Source organism: Camelus ferus, chromosome 5 (genome assembly GCF_009834535.1).
Source record: "Camelus ferus isolate YT-003-E chromosome 5, BCGSAC_Cfer_1.0, whole genome shotgun sequence".
Lineage (NCBI taxonomy): Eukaryota > Metazoa > Chordata > Mammalia > Artiodactyla > Camelidae > Camelus > Camelus ferus.
The window spans coordinates 5,227,392-5,246,611 of NC_045700.1; the positions used below are offsets into that span (position 1 = coordinate 5,227,392).

The 19,220-nt window shown below is 43.4% G+C and overlaps 1 protein-coding gene across 11 annotated transcripts in view; it reads right to left on the reverse strand.

Moving 5' to 3' along the window:
- Window positions 1-19,220, reverse strand: part of SAP130 (Sin3A associated protein 130) — a 72,329-nt gene that overhangs the window by 20,038 nt on the left and 33,071 nt on the right. For 9 of the 11 annotated variants that reach the window (XM_032479235.1, XM_032479236.1, XM_032479233.1 and 6 more), the window contains 3 exons: window positions 17,490-17,792; window positions 16,610-16,787; window positions 12,719-12,823 (listed from right to left, as the gene is read on the reverse strand). In XM_032479235.1, coding sequence (XP_032335126.1) covers window positions 12,719-12,823; window positions 16,610-16,787; window positions 17,490-17,792 — 586 coding nt within the window. The remainder of the gene's footprint in view (window positions 1-12,718; window positions 12,824-16,609; window positions 16,788-17,489; window positions 17,793-19,220) is intronic. The other 2 variants (XM_032479241.1, XM_032479232.1) reach the window with 1 other exon arrangement.

Consider the following 19,220-nt stretch of genomic DNA (forward strand, 5'->3'; position numbering starts at 1 on the left):
TTTAGGGAACAAAACAATTCCAGAAAGTTTCAAAAAGCAAAGCTTGAAGTTGCAGCATGCCAGCTCCTATTTACACAGTATTTACACTGTATTAGGTATTATAAGTCACCTGTAAGTCCCCTAGAGCTAGGAGGGTGTGTGTAGGTTACACGCAAATAGTGTGCCGTTTTATACAAGGGACCTGAGCACCCAGGGATTTTGGTACCTGCAGGGGCAAGGGTCATGGACCAATGCCCTGAGCAAACTGAGGGATGTCTGGACTGCAGGACTCCATTTATATGAAGTACCCAGAGTAGCCAAATTCACTGAAAAAGGAAATAGAATGGTGGTTCCCAGGGGCTGAGGGGAGGGACAATAGGGAGTCTGTAGTTACAGCTCTTCAAGGTGAAAACGATCTGGAGATCAAATGCACCACAGTGTGAATATGCTGAACACCACGGAAACATACACTTAAAAATGGTTAAGAGGGTTTAAAAAAAAAAACAAACCCAAAACACACCTAATAGAGGAATTATATTCAGGAGATATAAAGAACTCTGTAAACAGTAAGAAAACAAACAATCCCATTGTAAAATTAGGGTACAAGACACGAATAACACACTTTGCTAAAGAGAATATTCAGACGGCTACTAAGCACGCAGAAAGATGCTCAACACCACTGGCCATTAGAGACAAGCAAAGCAACGCTCCGATGACAGACCACCCCCAGCCACACACCTGCCGGAACGGTGAAAACACCTTTCCCTGTGGTACCAAGCGCAGGAAGGATGCGCAGCAACTGTAGCTGCGAAAAGCCCTCCGAGCACTAACAGTGAGCTTAGCAGGGCTGAAGAACAAAAGTGTCTCATGTGTTGCAGGTGTGAATTTAAAACGGTACAGTCCTGGCCACCTCTCTTGCTCCCTCCCCTTCGGAGACAGGCCCGCACCCTGTCTATGGAGTGTGTATCTACTTTTACTCTAACCTGAGCTCCCAACCCCCACACGTCATGGCCTTTCTCTTGCCTTTGGAAACAGCCTACACTCTATGCAGTATGTTCTCTCTCTAAATAAATCTACCTTTACTTAAAAAAAAAGAAAAAAAAAAAAAAGAAAACAGTTTGGAGGTTTCTTATACAATTCAAAACAAATACACATATCATGCAACTTAATTTGGCAACTGCACTCTTAGGATTTCTATCTTAAAGAAATGAAAATGTGTGTCTACCAAGAACACTGTACACAAACGTTCACAGCGGCTTTTTCTGTAATAGCCCAGAACTAGAAACAACCAGAGAGAGAAATTCTGGTACATCCACATGACACAACACTACTCATCCAAAAAAGAACAAACTGCTACAAGGCTACCACTTGGATGACTCTCAAAAGTACTATGCTGAGTGAAAAAAAGCCACGTGTGTATGTATGTATATATGTATATGTATGTGCGCGTGCGGGGGCGCGCACACACACACACACACACACACACACACACACACACACAGAACATGAGGGAATGTCTTTGTGGTAATGAAACAATTCCAGAGTCTGATTATAATAGTGGTTACAGATCTAGTCATGTGGTAAAATTCCAAAGCAGTATATGCCAAAAGGAAAAAAAATGCATTTAAAAACTGATGCCATTCTAATAAAGTCTGCAGTTAATTCAGCAGCATTATACCAATGCCAATTTTTTTCATTTTGAAAATGTACTAGAGTTATGTAAGATGTAATCATTGGGGGCAGCTAGATAAAGCGTATTATGGGAACTTTCTGTACTATTTTTGCAACTTCTTTTGAGTCTTAAATTATTTCGGAGTAAGTGTTTTAAAAATAAGGATGGGGTAGAGGTTAAGGATTATTCTAGAATTCAAGAGAATTAAAAGATAAAGTAACCAAAGACATCAGCAAAAATATGGGAGTTAGGACCTCTGAAAATCCTCTTTCATAAAAGCAACCGAAAACTGGCCAAAAAAAAAGTCAGAAACAACTTTTTCGTAACACCAGAAATTAGCTGAAGGTTTTCAACAATTTGGCAAAATTATTCAAGAAAATAGGCTGAATCTTAGTGAGAACAGTAAACTGTGTGGCGTGTTGACTTGAACTGCTGTTTTCCATTCTTCCAACTCCATGGAAGGCTTATCAGCCAACAGTCCACACTCACAGGGAAAACCAGCCAGAGGGGCTGGAGCCACTACAAACCCTCTTTACCAGAGAATTATCGTTACACGACCTGTCTGGTTGGTCCAATTTGCAAGACTGTCTTATGTGACCTGACTTGGAGCTTGTCAGTGCAAATGCCCTTTCTCTTAGGGTGTTTCTGGAAAAAATCAGAGGCAATGGATCAGCTTCCTGGCTGACTGAGATGATGGTAACAGCCTTTTGGGTAGGGCAAACAACAAGCTACCCCAAAACCTAAAGGAAATGCTGGAGAATGAAATATCCCTAGGGGCTCTGAAAAACTCTGACTGTTTCTGGCAATCCAGGAGGCAACAAACACATAGCTGTGGGGCTGTGTGCACACCTGGGGCCGTGCACATGCCCAGGAAAGAACTGAGACGGCCCTAAGCTCTCACCTCTGGCTGACCTTGAGGCCCTGTGCAAAGAGGAGGAGAAGGGCAAAGCAGAGCTGCAAACTGCCTGCCCGCGTGTTGATGGGGGACCCAAGACACACACAGCCCTCCTTGGTAAAGACACAGAGACTTACTGGTCCTAGGCATTAAAGAAAATCTGTTCTATCATCAGCTGACTACACAGTAAACCAAGCAGAGATTTCAGTGACCACACTAGACAAAGCTAAGGATTTTAAAGAACTAGATCAGAGAAGTCACTAAACAAACAACTATAACTACAACAAGCAGGCATTTTCAGATTTGCCACATTATACAGTTTAAAGTCCAGTTTTCAACAAAAACGTCCTGAGGTATGTAAAGTGACAGGCATTGTTCAGAAACAGGGAAAAAGCAACTCATGAAATCGTCACTGAGGAAGCACAGATGTTAGACTTACTAGTCAAAAGAATTTAACTAAGTGATTTTAAATATGTTCCAAGAACTAAAGGAGATCATGGCTAAAGAATGGCATGAAATGATGTCTCAGCAAATTGAGAATGTCAATAAATTGATAGAAATTATTAAAAAAACCAAAAAACAAAAATTCCAGAGTTGAAAAGTATAAAAGCTTAAAGAAAAAAAAAAAAACAAACACTAGAGGGTCTTCAAAAGCACATGTCAGTGGGCATAAGAGACAACAAACTTGAAGACAGGTCAGTTCAGATTATCCAGTCTGAGAAAATGAAAAAAAAAAAAAAAAAAAAAAAAAAAAACCAGGATGTAAAATAAACAGAGCCTAAGGGATCTTTGGGACAGTAATAAGAATACCTAGGGATTACAGGCACGATGGCGGAGCAGGACGCTTACAGCTCACCTCTCCCACAAATACACCAAAACTCACATCTACGGACCCACTCAGCCAACCAGAGCACCTGCCGAACTCTGAAAGAACATTGCTCTCTTCGAAAGACAAAGACGCCAAAAATCTGGTAGGAAAAAAGGAAAAAGGAAAGAAGAAAAAGCAAAATAGTGCGGGACCAATCCCACAGGGAGGGAGTGGCAAAGGAGGACTGACGCTCGTTCGCTGGGTCTCCCCCCACCAACGGAGAGGTCAGTGGGATGGAGGGGGAGCCTCCGAGGCTCAGGTCTGCCCCGAGCACCCCTTGACCGGGTGTTAAATGGGCACAAAGGGTCCCCGCGACACCCAGCCCGAGACCCGAGCTGGGAGCTGGGGGCCGGGACAGGCCGCCCGAGCTGGGTGGAGGACGGGGGAAGATGCACTGAGGCGGCCCCGGGGGTCTGCGGGCTGTGGCTGGGAGGGGATACGGAGCAGAACAACCTCGGTCCCCCATAAATTGCGAAAAAAGCAAAACAACACTCCTGGTGTGGGCTAGGGGGAGGGGTGCAGTAGCCTTTGTCTCCTCAGAACTGCGCCGCCATTACTGGCGCTTCTTGCGAGAAGAGAGGCGCGGCGCAGCCACAGCTGCCACCTCCTCCTGTGCGAGCGCCTGGGCGGGGGCGGGGCCGAGCCCTGAATCCGCACCCAGGGGCTCCACAACCTCCTAGGCAGGACTGAGACTTGTTTACAGCTAGAGGCAGATAGGATCTTTCTGCCCTGGCACCTCAGAAAACTCGCGCCGCCAAGACAAACAAGGAGCTAATGATTTGGCACAGAGCAGAGGCAGGGCCATTCTGCAGTCTTCCCCGAGCCCGCCTTCGGAACACCAACCCGAGGCGGAGCGGGCATCTGCACAGAGCAGCGGAGAGACCGGCGCCAGGTAAGGGCGGGTGGCAACCCGTATTCCTGGCAGGAACGCAGCACCTGACCACGTTGCTGGGAGGGGGCGCGATCCGCCCACCTGCCTCCCCTGAGCCCAGCATCTGACTGCAGCATCGGGAGGGGGAGTGACCCGCCCACCCACCGGATAAGAGCTCAGCCCCTGACCCAATGTTGGGAGGGGGCATGATCTGCTAGCGGACAGCCGCTGGGAGCAGCACAGATGAGGGTGCCAACAAAGGGCCTCTGGAAACAGCAAGCTGAGCTCGCGAAACAGGGCAAAGACACAAAGACCCCTGGATAAAATCATTAAGAGCACAGCGTCACCAAGAGAACTAGATAACTGATACTCCTTAAGCCACAGTGTCAGAGAGATATGAGCAATATGAAGAAGCAGAGGAACCACTCCCAATTAAAAGATCAAGAGAAATCCCCTGAAAGCACGATCAAGGAAATAGACATTGATGGCCTACTAGATCAAGATTTCAAAAAAGGACTGATCAAAGTACTGAAGGAACTAAAAGAAATAGTGTTTAGAGATATAAAATATGTCAAAAATGAAATAGAAGCTATAAAGAAGAACCAAGTAGAATTAGTAAACTCATTTGCTGAGATGAGAGCTGACCTAAAGGCCGTACAAAGCAGGCTAGATAATGCAGAGGAACGAATAAGTGACCTAGAAGACAGGACAACAGAAAGCATCCAAACAGAAGAGCTGAGAGAAAAACAAATAAAAACCAATGAAAACAATATAAGAGACCTATGGGATAATATAAAGTGTGCCAATCTATGCATAATAGGGGTTCCAGAAGGGGAAGAAAGAACAAAGGGAATTGAAAAGGTATTTGAAGAAATCATGACTGAAAACTTCCCAAACCTAAAGGAATCAGATATTCAAGTACAGGAGGCTCAGACGGTCCCAAACAGGAAGAACCCAAACAGACCCACACCAAGACATATTATAATCAAGATGGCCAGAGTCAAGGATAAAGAAATGATCCTAAAGGCAGCAAGAGAAAATCAAACAGTGAGTTACAAGAGAACCTCCATAAGGCTCTCAGCTGATTTCTCTACACAAACACTACAGGCCAGAAGGGAGTGGCAAGATATATTCAAAGTCCTGAATGAAAAAAAGATGCAGCCTAGGATACTCTATCCAGCAAGGCTATCCTTTAGAATAGGAGAGATAAAGAACTTCACAGACAAGCAAAAACTAAAAGAGTTTAAGAACATTAAACCCATGCTAAAACAAATACTGACAGGTCTACTCTAAACAGAAAAGAAGCAGGATGCTACAAAAATGAGAAACTCATAACTGGAAAGGAAATAACTGCCATGAATTACAAAAATTGTAATTACATATTACAAAATTGTAAAAGAAGACATCTAAATCATTAAGAGTGGGAAAGGGAAGCAAGAAAAGCCATTGTGGAAAACAGTATGGAGATTCCTCAAAAGACTAGGAATAGACTTACCATAGGACCCAGGAATCCCGCTTCTGGGCATAAATCCAGAAGGAACCCTACTTCAAAATGACACTGCACCCCAATGTTCATAGCAGCACTATTTACAATAGCCAAGACATGGAAACAGCTTAAATGTCCATCAACAGATGACTGAGTAAAGATGTGATATATTTATATAATGGAATACTATTCAGCCATAAAACCCGACAACATAATGCCATTTGCAGGAACATGGATGTTCCTGGAGAATGTCATTCTAAGTGAAGTAAGCCAGAAAGAGAAAGAAAAACACCATATGAGATCGCTTATATGAGGAATCTAAAAACAAAACAAAACAAAACATAAATACAAAACAGAAACAAACTCATAGACATAGAATACAAACTTGTGGTTGCCAAGGGGGTGGGGAGTGGAAAGGGACAGACTGGGATTTTAAAATGCAGAATAGATAAACAAGACTATACTGTGTAGCACAGGGAAATATAAACAAGATCTTGTGGTAGCTCATGGCGAAAAAAAAAAGGACAATGAATATATACATGTTCATATGTAACTGAAAAATTGTGCTCTACACTAGAATTTGACACAACATTGTAAAGTGACTATTACTCAATTAAAAAAGTAAAAAACAAAAAACAAACAAACAAACAAAACCTAATATACACATAATGGGAGTTCCAGAAAAGGAGAGAGGGGCAGAAAGAATATTTGAAGAAATAACGGCCAAAATCTCCCCAAATCTGGTGAAAAGCATGAATCTATACAGGTATCCTGTGCTTGTCAAAAGTGCGCTTTACACCACTTTGCTTTTACAATAGACCTTCATTAGTACCTGTTTTCACTAACTGAAAGAAATCCCAAGAGGATTTTCGCTTTCATGAAAAAGGCTAACAGTGGTAACAGCGTTCAGCATTTGTTTTGCAGTGAGCTGTTTTTTAGAGGCAGTGAGCCCCGAGCTCCCTCCCTGGGAACTACACTCAGCATCTCAGCATCCAGCTGCCACTGCTCTGAACTGTCTGAGCATCTTTGCTTTATGTTGATGTATTCTGTGCATCCCTTAGCAAATGTGTCCTAAGGTAATTGCTTCACTGCTTTATGCCATTTCAGTTTACAAAAGGTTTCACAGGAACACTCTACCTTCAGACAGCAGGGGAAACTTCTACACCCAAAAGTTCAATGAACTCCAAGAAGGATAAACTAAAAAGAAACCTACAGCTAGACACATCATAATTAAATTATCAAAATCCATAGGAAGGGATTTAAGAGTGAAACTCTGTAATTAAACTGCACCAAAAAGGGTAATATATGACCAAGTATTAAAATAGTTAAATCTAGTTGAATAATATTATTTTCTCTATTTTCCTCTACATTTATAGATTTTCATATTAAGAACTTAAAAAGAGAATGCTGTAAGATAAAATTGAGAATACTGCCCACAAACAAAAGAGATTTCCAATTAAAAATTCTCCCAGTCATTATATTATCTAAGAGTGTGGTAGGACTTTTGTTTATGGGAAGATGCCATAGATACAACTTTCCTATTCCTCTTGCGAAGTACAGCTAAACGTCACAAGTGTTATGTATAAAACGAAAAAGCTGCTGAAAGGTGAAGAGCAGACAGACCGGCTGGGACCTCAGGATCCTTCGAGTGACACAGCAGTGAGTTCCCTGGATTTCCTTTTTGCCTCATGTATCCCAGACTGAGTGCTGAGGAGCTGGCACCCAGAAATATCAAAGGGGACAGACAGAAATCCCAAGGAAAGTCTCCCTCTAACCAATGAACCAAGAAAGAAGCAGCTCAGCAAGATGGAGAACTTTCAGACAATGATGGCTCTCCTCCAGTGAAACACCCTGGGAACACCGTGGCCCCACCCCCATTCACTCTGGCAAAGGCTGTGGAGGACCCAGACCTCCACACCTGCCAGGCTGTAACGACACACCTTAATCCTCCCCCATCCCACTCCTAAAGCTGTACCAAAGGGGCCCAAGCAGGGAGCCTGGATTTCAATTCCCACACTGGTGCTAGTAAGGCAATGCTCCCTCCCCCAGCTGAGGAGGACAGCCATAACAAAGCTGTATATGCAGCTGACCCTTGGACAACGTCGGGGTTAGGGCACTACCTCTGTGTAGTGGAAAATTCACATAGAACTTCATGATCGGCCCTCCATACCCGAGGTGCTCCATCTGCAGATTCAACCAACTACAGATCTCTAGTAGCGTAGTGCAGTATTCTAGGACGTGGTTACTGAAAAAGATCCGTGTAGAAGTGGACCTGTGCAGTTCAAACGTGTATTGTTCAAGGGTCCACTGTGATTCCAGCGTTCATAATACCTAAAATGTCCAGGCCCAAACAGAAAATCATTCGCCCAATCAAGAGCCAGGAAAACCACAACTTGAATAAGAGATGAATGACGTGGCAACTATCTGACAAGCAGTTTAACACAGGTAGCTTAAAAATGTTTCAGGAAGCAATTACATACTCGCTTGAAAAAAATAGAAAAATCTCAGTGAAGAGATCAGAAGAGATCAAAACTATAAAAAGAACCAGGTGGACATTACAGAATTGAAAAATACGTATTCTTTCTCTGCTACAGAAGATATGCTCTCACAAACTAAGAGGAAGTAAATGGGCTCCAGGTGCTGGGTTGACGGGAACTCAGCACAGACAAAGGAGGCACATGGGACACGAGCTGAGCTGGGCAGCAAGTCTAGAGGGCAGCCAGTGCAGACTGGAGGGATGTCATCGAGAAGAAATGAAACTGACAGAGGCCTGACAGGGCAACCTGTATTTGGAGTTTCTCTATAGGTTTGGTGGAGAGTTGGAGGATGACTCAGTGACTGGCTAGGAAAACCTAAGCTGACGTTAGCAGAAGCCTTGTAGTGCTGTGTAACTTCTTCTAAAACTCAATTTTTATATTTGGCTAGCTTTTGGATATACTTTCTAAGTCTACTGTTTTACAATACTTTAACTTTCCTTAATGTTTTGTTTTGAATCAGTATTGACACGTTTCAGAAGATGTATTGAGCAGGCTCTCCCTCCTTCCTTTAATCCATCCATGGCCATCTCTGCACAATACCACTCCAGTTCAGTGTTTTGTTGAATCAAAATTGCCAGCACCACACAACACACTGATATTTTTGGGTACCACTTAAAAATACATTAATTAATGACAGAGTATTACCATGCAATCAATTTAAAGTTATATATTGATTTCAGAGATGTGACATGTACGTGTTTGATCTTACTTGTATCATAGTATGTCCTACATGGCTTGTGCTTTGTTTCTTTTAAAATTTCTGTTCACTTTTTTCATTTCTACCCTCTACGCCTACAGCATTTTCTGTTGTAATTTCGCCTTCATTCTCTGATGGTTTCTTCCAGATCTTTGCTGAGTTCTGTCAACTCGTGTGTCATCTCTTTGTCATTTCTTCTTGGGAGTCTTTGCATTTCATCTTTGTGTTTTCCTTCATAGAAGCGGTGGTTATTTCATTAAGTAATTCATGTTCGTAGTCAAATAGTTTGTTACAAATGTCACCCGTCCCCTGTAAGCGCTTTTCTGGCGAGCGTTCTTACTGAATGAATGAGTCTATACTGCTGCTCTTTTCCGACTTGTTAGTTATCCTCACATCAATCCGTCTGTTATTACTCATCAGTGAGTGAGCCGGGCTGTTGCAAACAACAGCCATTTACATGACATCCTCTTTGCCTGGGCGTGTGGGCATGAGGACTGCTCTCTCTGCTGGGTAGTTTCCGCAGTCCAAATGCTCTCTCCTTCCCGGTGCCACAGAAACAGAAAGGGCCTACTGCAGAAAGGGCCAGCGTGGGTACCTGTGTGGGGCCCGACCCCCACAACTTCTCTGAACCATCCTAAGCCCAGGAAGGCGTCTCCCTCCTCACCCACGTTTCTGCACACGCTGCTCATGAGGGATGTACTTCTGTACTTTACTGTGCTCTTCACCTTCAGAAATGCATTTTTTTCTTTTTACTACTTTAAAAGTCACTCCATATGCTACTTTGTTTTAAGAAAAAACATTTTAAACAATGGAAGATAATGTATAACATCTGTAAAATTTCCTATCTAGCATTCGCAAGAATGTGGAGAAAATGGGAACATACATTTTATGAGAATGTAAAAAGGCAGTAGAGTGATTGGAAATCAGAATTTAAACTGCACATTTCCTTTGACCCATCAATGCTCCTTCCAGAAATATATCCTGGGGGGAGGGTATGATAGCTCAAGTGGTAGAGTGCATGCTTAGCATGCACGAGGTCCTGGGTTCAATACCCAATGCCTCCTCCAAATAGAAATCAACGAATAAACCTAATTACCTCCCCCTCATAAAACAAACAAAACAAGCAGAAATGTATCCCAGGGAAATGTCTGCAAAGGGACTCAACGATAGAACAATGAGATTCACCGCAGTATTGCTTTTACAGTGATAAATGGAAATACATGTTCATTAATTGAGGACTTAAGGATGGCATCAACACAGCTGAGAACATCACACAGTGTAGGAATACAGTCTCCTTTTCTGGGTTTGCATTTTCCCGACCTCTAAAGATGGTCTGTCCTATGCGCTGGTCCTCACACCACTTCTGTTCTCTACTTACACTCGTGATCAGTGGATCTTTCCTGCTCTCACGGTGTTAAAAGCACTTACACAACATACCTCGGAGATAACGCAGTGGTCTGCCCCCAGACCACTGCAATAAAGTGAGTATCACAGTAAAATGAGGTGCACACATTTTTTGGTTTCTCAGTGCATGTGAAATTTGTGTTTACACTATGCTGTAATCTACTAAGTGTGCAATAACATTATGCATAAAAAAACAACATACATGCCTTAATTAAAAAAATACTTCGTTGCTAATAAAAGCCAACTATAATCTGTGACCCCAGGGAATCACGGCAGTGACATCAGAGATCACTCATCACCATAACAGATATAATAATAATGAAAAAGTCTGAAATACTGTGAGAATTACCAAAATGTGACACAGACACAAAGTGAGCAAATGCTGGAAAAAAAAAAGACACCAATAGACTTGCTTGATGCAGGGCTGCCACAAACCTAAATATATGAAAAAATACACTTTCTGCGAAGCGCAATAAAACAAGGTGTGCCTGTACCTGCTTTCGTTCCCAAATCTTACCCCTCAGCATGGACCTCGATCTTCAATTCCAGAACTGTAGATACTTCAGAATTATATAACCAACTACGCTCCTGACATCGCCGCCTGAGATGTCTAACCATTTGGATATCTCAAAATAAACTGTTCAAAACCAAACTCTTGATTTCCTTCCCCTCTGCTACTCCACAGGTCTCCTCACTTTAGGAGGGCTAATTTCTTACCTGCAGATGCTCAGGCAAAAACTGGTAGCTATCCTTGACTCCCTCCCTACCTTTCTCTCCACCCAATCAGAAATTCTGACAGCTGTACCTTCAGTACATAACTGGAACGTGAACTCTCTTCAGACTTACTACCTCCATGCTGGTCCAAGCCACTAAGGCAGTCTAAGGCTTCATTGCCTCACACTTGGTCTTACTGCTTCTACTCTTGCCTTCTCGCAGTTCATTTTCAGCACAGCAGCCTGAACAATCCTTTCAGAAATAAGTCAAATCACATCACTCCTGTGCCCCCGCCCAGTGATGGCTCTCTGTCTTGCTCAGAATAATGTGCACAGGACCCTGAATGGCCCACAAAGCCCTGCATACATAGTCTGGCCCTCAGTTACATCTCTGAACCATTTTGTACAACTCTCCTCCTCGTTTAAAAGTCACAGAACAATGCTAAGTAACCGTGCACACTTCCAGTGTGCGTGGTTGTCCTCACGCTCCTGCACTAGTGTGCAGTGATGGCTGCGGGTCTCCGACAGCAGGACATTGGGCCCTGCTCCTTCCTTTGCCTGACACAGTCTGACATCCAGGAGCGCGTGGCTCCATCCTTCATGCTCTTCAAACCTCGGCTCACAGCAGCCTTTCTGGAAACCATTGCCCCCTCCCCCCATCACTTATACTCCCTTTACGCTGCCGTCTTTGTCTTCATATACTTATTATTTCTCTATGCTCCACAGGTAGTAAGCTGAAGGAGAACAATTTGCTTTAGTCATTCATATCCCAGATTCTAAAATGATACTCGGCACCCAAGTGGCGTTCGTAATTTTTTTCTGAATGAAGTTTCATGAAGAAGTAGCTATAAATTCATGAATATGGTAAGCTATTCCTGACATAAGTAAAAAATGCAATATATAAAACAAGCCATCAACAAAATTCTGTTTTCAAGAATCTATCAACGTATCTACCTGTGAATGTTAAAAAAAAAAAGATGTGGAAAGATACTTAACAGAACTTAACCAACCAATATTATTCTGAGGAGTGGGACTGGAGAGATGGGTGGAGAACAGGACAATGATTTTCACTTTGTACTTTAAAATATATTTTTTTGACTAACTTTTTTTTGGGGGGTTTAATTAGGTTTTTATTATTTATTTATTTTTAGAGGAGGTACAGGGGCCTGAACCCAGGACAGTGCGTGCTAAGCACGTGCTCTACCACTTGAGCTATACCACCCCCCCCGTACTTTAAAATATTTTTATACTGTCTCATTTTCTTTTCCAAAATATTACTTTTAGAATCAAGAAGATAAAGGCTAAATAAAAGAAAAAAGCATGTATTAACTACTGTCACGATGCCATTTCTGACAGCAACAGTAACTGGGTCTTTACTGTGGAGGCCAGCTCTAAGTGCTTTAAATACACAAGAATCCTCTGCGGCAGATGTCGTGAGTATGACCATTTGATAAATGAGGTGAATGAGGATCAGAGAGGTTGAGAGACGTGTCCAGATCATGCAGCTAGAAAGTGGTTATAAAAAGACGCACACAGGCAAATTATGGGAACCTTGTCATGTGCAGCAGCCCCTTCCCGCCCTAAGCGTGCACTCACCCTGCAGGCCTCGGCGACCCGGACGTGCTCCGCATAGAGCTCTCCACTCGGGGACTGGCCACTTCCGGAGGCTGAGGAGGGATGAGGGTTTTCCGCACGGCCATCCTGAAAGAGACGAGAGACAAACCCGGAATACAACAGTCCGAGGGCAGTGAAGGAGGAGAACCACACATCTGCCAAGCAGAGCCGGCCCAACGCAGCGCTTTCGCTGTGTCGCACTACAGTGCTAGGTATTTAAAAAAAAAACTTTAATCAAAGTAATAAAGGCACCTTATGTAAAAAGCCAAAGAGAACTGAACAGCTTTTGATGACATATAGCAGATCCCTTCCCCAGCCCTCCCCACTCTCCGTCCCCACTGCTGTGACTCTTTTACCTGCTTCTTCTAGCATCTCCTTTCTACTTAACAGTAAAGTTTAAATCCATTTAGTAGGGGAAGGTACAACTCAGTGGTAGAGCACGTGCTTAGCACGCACGAGGTCCCGGGTCCAATTCCCAGCGCCGCCATTGAAAAAAATAAATGAACCTAATTGCCTCCCCTCCACAAACGCAAAAAAACAAACAAAAATAAATCCATTTAGCATTTATAATCATTATCAGATCTGTGTATTTATAGTGACCTGAGCAAGTTCCTAAAGCTGAGTGAAAAGAGCTGACCAGGCAGCTGGTCATCAACTGTGCCAGGGAGCAGAGGGGCCACGCGGGGCTCAGAATGATCACTCACTCCTGGGGTTTAGCAACGTGAAAGTCATACGCGAGCTTGACGTATTTTGTTTGGGCAGGGTGGTGAAAAGAGAGAAGATGGCTGGAACCAGAATCTACCTTCCTGCAACGCCTAGTCACTAACAGATCCAGACGCGCACCATCAAGACGGCTAGCATCTCAAAAAGGGTGACCCACTACCAGACAGCATAGTTCTCCCAGTAAAAGACTAAACCACCGCTGATGAAGGAGTCTTGGCAAGAGGGGAAGAAAAAGCGAACCTAACCAAACCTTTAGATCCAAGTAACAGGTTAAGAGAAAGTGTGGAGGAGAGAATAACACGTGGAACTAGGCAGTTTCTAGTTTCAGGGGGCAGTGGGTTGAATTGTGTTCCCTAAAACGACATGTCCGAGTCCTAATCCCTGGTACCTGTGAATGTAAAAAAATAGGGTCTTTGCAATGTAATTAAGTTAAGGATCTTGAGGTAAGATCACTCTAGATTTACGGTAGACCCCAAATCCAAAGACTGGTGCCCCTGTAACAGAGAGGAGAGGAGGTTTGCTACACACAGACACGGAGGGAAGGCCACGTGAACACGGAAGCAGAGGCCGGTGTGGTCTGGTCCATCCACAGGCCAAGGAACTCAAAGGATTGCCAAGGGCCCCCAGGAACTGGGAGAGGCATGGGAGGGATTCTCCCGGAGGGCATTCAGAAGGGACCAGCCCTGCCGACACGCTGGTTGTAGACTTCCAGCCACCAGAACTGTGAGAATAAATTCCTGTTGTTTTAAGTCACCAAACTTGTGGTAACTTGTTAGAGCAGTCTAGGAAACCAGTACAATGGGGATTCAAATGACTAAGCTCAGGGAGAGAGTGGGGGAGAGAAAAAGCTCTAGAGAAGTCTAGAGGACAAAAGACCAAGTTTCTTCAACAGATAAATTGAAAGAAAAAAAAGAGATGGAGGAAACTTCTTTATTAGAAGAGTCTTAATAGACATATCAATTAATCTTAATGCATGTACCTTATCTGAACACTGACTCAAATAAATAATGTAAAAGAAAACAAAACTTGTGACATCTGAGATCACTGGAAGTTTGCACAATGACTAAATAATTGATAACATTAAGGGGTTTTTGCTTTTTTTGTGTGTGTGTGTATATCTCTTAACAAACACATGCAGAAATATATATAAGTGAAATGACAAGTTCCCTGGGATTTGCTTCAGAATAACATGGTAGGAAGGAGAGGGGAGGTATATAGGCAAACATGAGTTGGTAAGTGAATGTCCGAAGTTGGATGAGGGGTATAAATTCATATGGTCAAGTCTGTATTATGTTTAAAGTTCTCACAACAGAAGGAAACTAACAAGATTAAATGAACAAATTTAAAATTAAAATTTAAATTAATAAACAGTAAGAAAGTAACAAAAAAGCAAGACCTACACATTGTAATTGACTGTACTTCAATTAAAAACAAGACCAAGTCCACACCACTCACCGCCCCGAAAACAAGGAAAGGCCCCCTCAAACCTCTAATGAAATACACCATTATAAACCCACAGAATGACCAAACTTAAAGAGTGCCAAACACCAAGTGCTGGTGGTGTAAGGCACGGACCCCACTGCTGGTGAGAGTGTAAATACAGACACCTGCACAAACTTGTGGGCATCACCTGCCAGAGCTGAACCCGAGCACAGCCTACCTCCCGGCAAGTCCCCTCCCTGCACACAACACGAAAGCATTTATGGATGCCTCCCAGGTGATGCACAAAGATGTTCAGGATAACATTCCAGCCAGATATTGGAAACAACCCAAATCTCCATGGATAAACTATGCTATTTTTATACATACAAGGGCATTTTATAGAGCAATAAAAAAATTACAATCACATCCAGTAACATGGATGTACTGCACAAACCAAGTGAAAGACGGGCTCACACACAAAAAAGTATAATATGTGATTTTACGGGAGCTTAAAAAAAGGCAAAACAAATCCACAGGATAAAAAGGAAAACTGGTTAGTAACCTTTGGGAGAAAATGCTAGTAATGGTGTTTCCTGACCTACGGAGCGGTTGCATGTGGTGTTCGCTTTGTGCTAACTCATTACGCCTTCTGTACACTATCTGTGCAGTTTTCTACACGCCAGTGAAAATGCTGGAAGAAAGAGACACTGGAAGAAGACGTGGAGCTCACAAAGAGAGACAACTCCTTTCTACTCTTTGTAAATAGGGGCAACTTGAGGGCAGACAGTGGGACGAAGTGGCTCCATAGAAAGATTTTTCTTAAATGATGGAAGAAACATCGGCATGTTGATACTCTGTGTGGCTGATCCACTAGAGAAAGAACTGACCAAGTAGGAAGGGGGAGAAGGGCGGGAGCAGGTGGGAAAGGCCCTGAGAGCTCACGGGGCTGAGGGATGGGAAGGCCCAGTGGGGGTGAGGCTGGCGGGTGAGATGTGAGATGTGACAGCCAAAGCCTGTCAAGTTCTCTCCTGGTTGCTTCTATTTTCTCAAGAACGTGGGCAGCACGCGCATTAGCTAAGGGTGGACATGGGTTGGGGGAGCTCAGGGAGCAGCAGGGGTGGCACAGCTGCCCGGGAGGAGCTGCTTGAGGACAGCAGACTGTGCCGGTCAGCTGGCAGACGCACCGCGATAAACTATCGTGAAATTCCACAGCCCTGGAGACAAAAAAGTGTTGGTATCTTTAGCTCCTCCCCTTGGGCTAGATGGACCCCTGAGGGAGCGTAGAGCCCTCTTCTCACTGGCTGTCAACAGAGTTAATTAAGTTCAACTGCCAGGGCTGTGTCAGCCAAAAGGGAGAAGTGAACTGGAAAGAGGGATGAAGAGGGAAAAGTATACAATACACATGAACGTGCAAGCTGGACAAGCCTAGAGTTCAGTACTTCAGGGTTCTAGGGTTAAACTCTCCGAACCCGAGAGAACTCCTAAGAACTACGCAACAGATGCTCACAACTGACACCCAACTGGCTCTCGGATTCTTACCATCCCACAGCCTGAGCGTGGCGAGGCTCTGCTGAACAAGCCTGCAGTCAAGTTATGTTGGAGGAAATTTAAAAACAACACAGGAGGCGAGAAATTAGAGTCTGCTCTCAGCACTGGACGAGTGCCTACTGTTTACACCAATTCTATCCAGAACCAGAGGTGTCATTTGGCAGCACTGGGTCCACTCACCCGTCCGTGGCGGGTTTCTTCCGGAGGATGCTTGGCCGTGGGGAGGAGCCCTGGGCCGGAGCGCTGGTGCTGGCGCTCTGGCTGTGGGTCTGCACCACCGTCGTCGCTGCTGGGGCAGCGCTGAACGGACTGTTGATGGGGTTGGCTACGATCGTGGCTCCATCTGCCAACACCACTGCTGGAGGACACAGAGAGGGCAAGAAGGAAGGATGGAGAGAGGGAATGGAAGAGACATGACAAAGAGGTCACATAAAAACCACCAGCCCACCAGAATTAAGATTCCCTGTGTGTGACTGTCCTGATTTCAAGAAGGTAAGGAATAAGAGCACAGTGTGCACTATCTAAAAGCAGACGGCAGAGAGGGAGGTCACAGAGTCCACTGACGCACGATCAATAACCAGTTCTCTTTGCCCTACATTCGTGATTACTAATAAATGAGACAAGTTACACAGAGTACACAGTAGACTTCAAGAAACATTCTCCTACGGCTTTTTGGTAAAATACCACTGCTGCTCCGTCCCTAGTAATGTTACCAACATTTCAGTCTATCTTAACTTCACAGTGTTACATACAACTCCAAAGAGTAACTTAAAATGGAATGAGAATGCTCTCCTATAAGGTAAATGTACTCTCTCAACTCAGAGCTCTTTTCAAGTGCTTCTTCCCACGTGCAAATGCATAGTAGTAGGCTCTTTATCACTGTAATTTCTAGTAACTGCAGTGACCCTGACAGGTGAGTTCTAAGCAACTCATGTTACAAAGAGACCAGGGCTGAGCAAGATTACCCGAGGCCACAGAGCCAGCATGTGGCAGACCCTTGATTTAAATCCAGTGCACCTCTTTCTTTCATATCAATTTCCAAGCCAAAAATTAAAATTACCTGAGGTCTTTCCTTCGGGTTGAGGCTGCTGGGTCCCTATTGGCGCAGGCTGAAGTCCCTGTGTGCTGATTGGTGTTGCCGAGTGAATCCCCTGTGTGCCAATTGGTGCTGGCTGTATTCCCGGGGTCCCAATGGGGGCCGGCTGGATCCCCTGCGTGCCGATGGGGGCTGGCTGGATCCCCTGGATGTGTCGAGCATGAGATGCATCCACTGTCATCAACTGCATGGGGTTCAGGTGGACTGTAGATGCCACCCCAACACCAGTCTGAGCTGTGATGGCAGAGTTTGGAGCCTGAGCCGAAACTGAAAATGGTGCAAAAAGGGACAAGAATGTCAGCTCTGATTAGACATGGTCTGTATAAGGAGAAAAACACTAAAATCAAAATAGAATATTTCAGGGGGGAGGGTATGGCTCAGAGAGAGGATGCATGCCTAGCTTGCAGGAGGTCCTGGGTTCAAGCCCCAGTACCTCAATAAGAAAAACAAATAAATAAAAAAACCTAATTACCCCCATCCCCTGCAAAAAATCAGAATTTTTCCACTTTTCAAGACCTGAATCTTCAGTTTAAAAAAGTACTCCATAAAACTCTACATATCATGGATTTTCCCTCCTTACTTCCTACCAATTCGATATGATCTTTCTGCAGATTACTAGAAACAGCATTAAAGCCAGAAAAAAGCAATCATTTATTAAATGCCAAATGTAAGCCAGACAACTGTGTGCATAGTTAATATGAAACTTCTGATACATCCATGGCTCCAGGTCAGGAATCTTCCCTTTAACTGATAGAACCGCTATCACAGGCATTTCTGAAATATAGTAATTGTGGGTTTTAAATTCTATAATATCCACTGACGTCAGAGAATAATCAAGTTTCCCTTTTCCTGTCAGGCAAACATATCAGCTACTGTGTATGTTAAAAACAAATGAACTCAACCACCACAAAATTGAAAACAAAAACCTTTCCAGGAAGCAACAAAAAAGAAGGGATTTCTCAGTATTTGTGGAAAGAAAACAAACACAAAAGACTTCTTCTCAGTCATCAAAGCCTCTCTTTTGGGATTTAGCACCTTATAATATCTCTTCATGTCTAATCTCCCTACTAGACTCTAAGGTGTTGAAAGCAACATCTGCTTAAAAGTCAACTTTAAAAATAGAGTCTAGCACAGGACTTTACATACAGTAGGGTTCCAATAAATACCTGTGGAATGAATGCATTAATAAATGCATGAAGGAATAAATGAATGAATGAAATGGAAGACATCTCTGAAACAAGTGAAATTTCAGAAAAAATATGCGAAGGCTCCTACAAACTGTAGATTACGTATCTACATTCACAATTATATATTCACCTCTCTATTTAACTTATAACTGAGAAACCAAGAAGATTCTGTCTTTATAAGCAACGAGAGTCCGTGAACAACGATTCTAATCTATCATAAACTATGTATTAGAGTAATCTCATATTTGACAAGATCAGAGCCTACTGTATACAAATTTTCCTGTTCTCTTCATGGCTTGAAGACATCTGCTTTAAAATGAGCTAATGAATCCATAACACTTGAAAATAAGACACTGTAAGCCAGTTAATAAATCATTCTTCATTTGTGTTTTTCCATGTATAGATTTGTATGTCTGAGAAATAATGTATCACTTCTCTTCTGCCCAACAATGGCAGTACTGGTACTGGAAGGAATAAAGTGTTACTGACTGTCTTACTCATTTTTCTG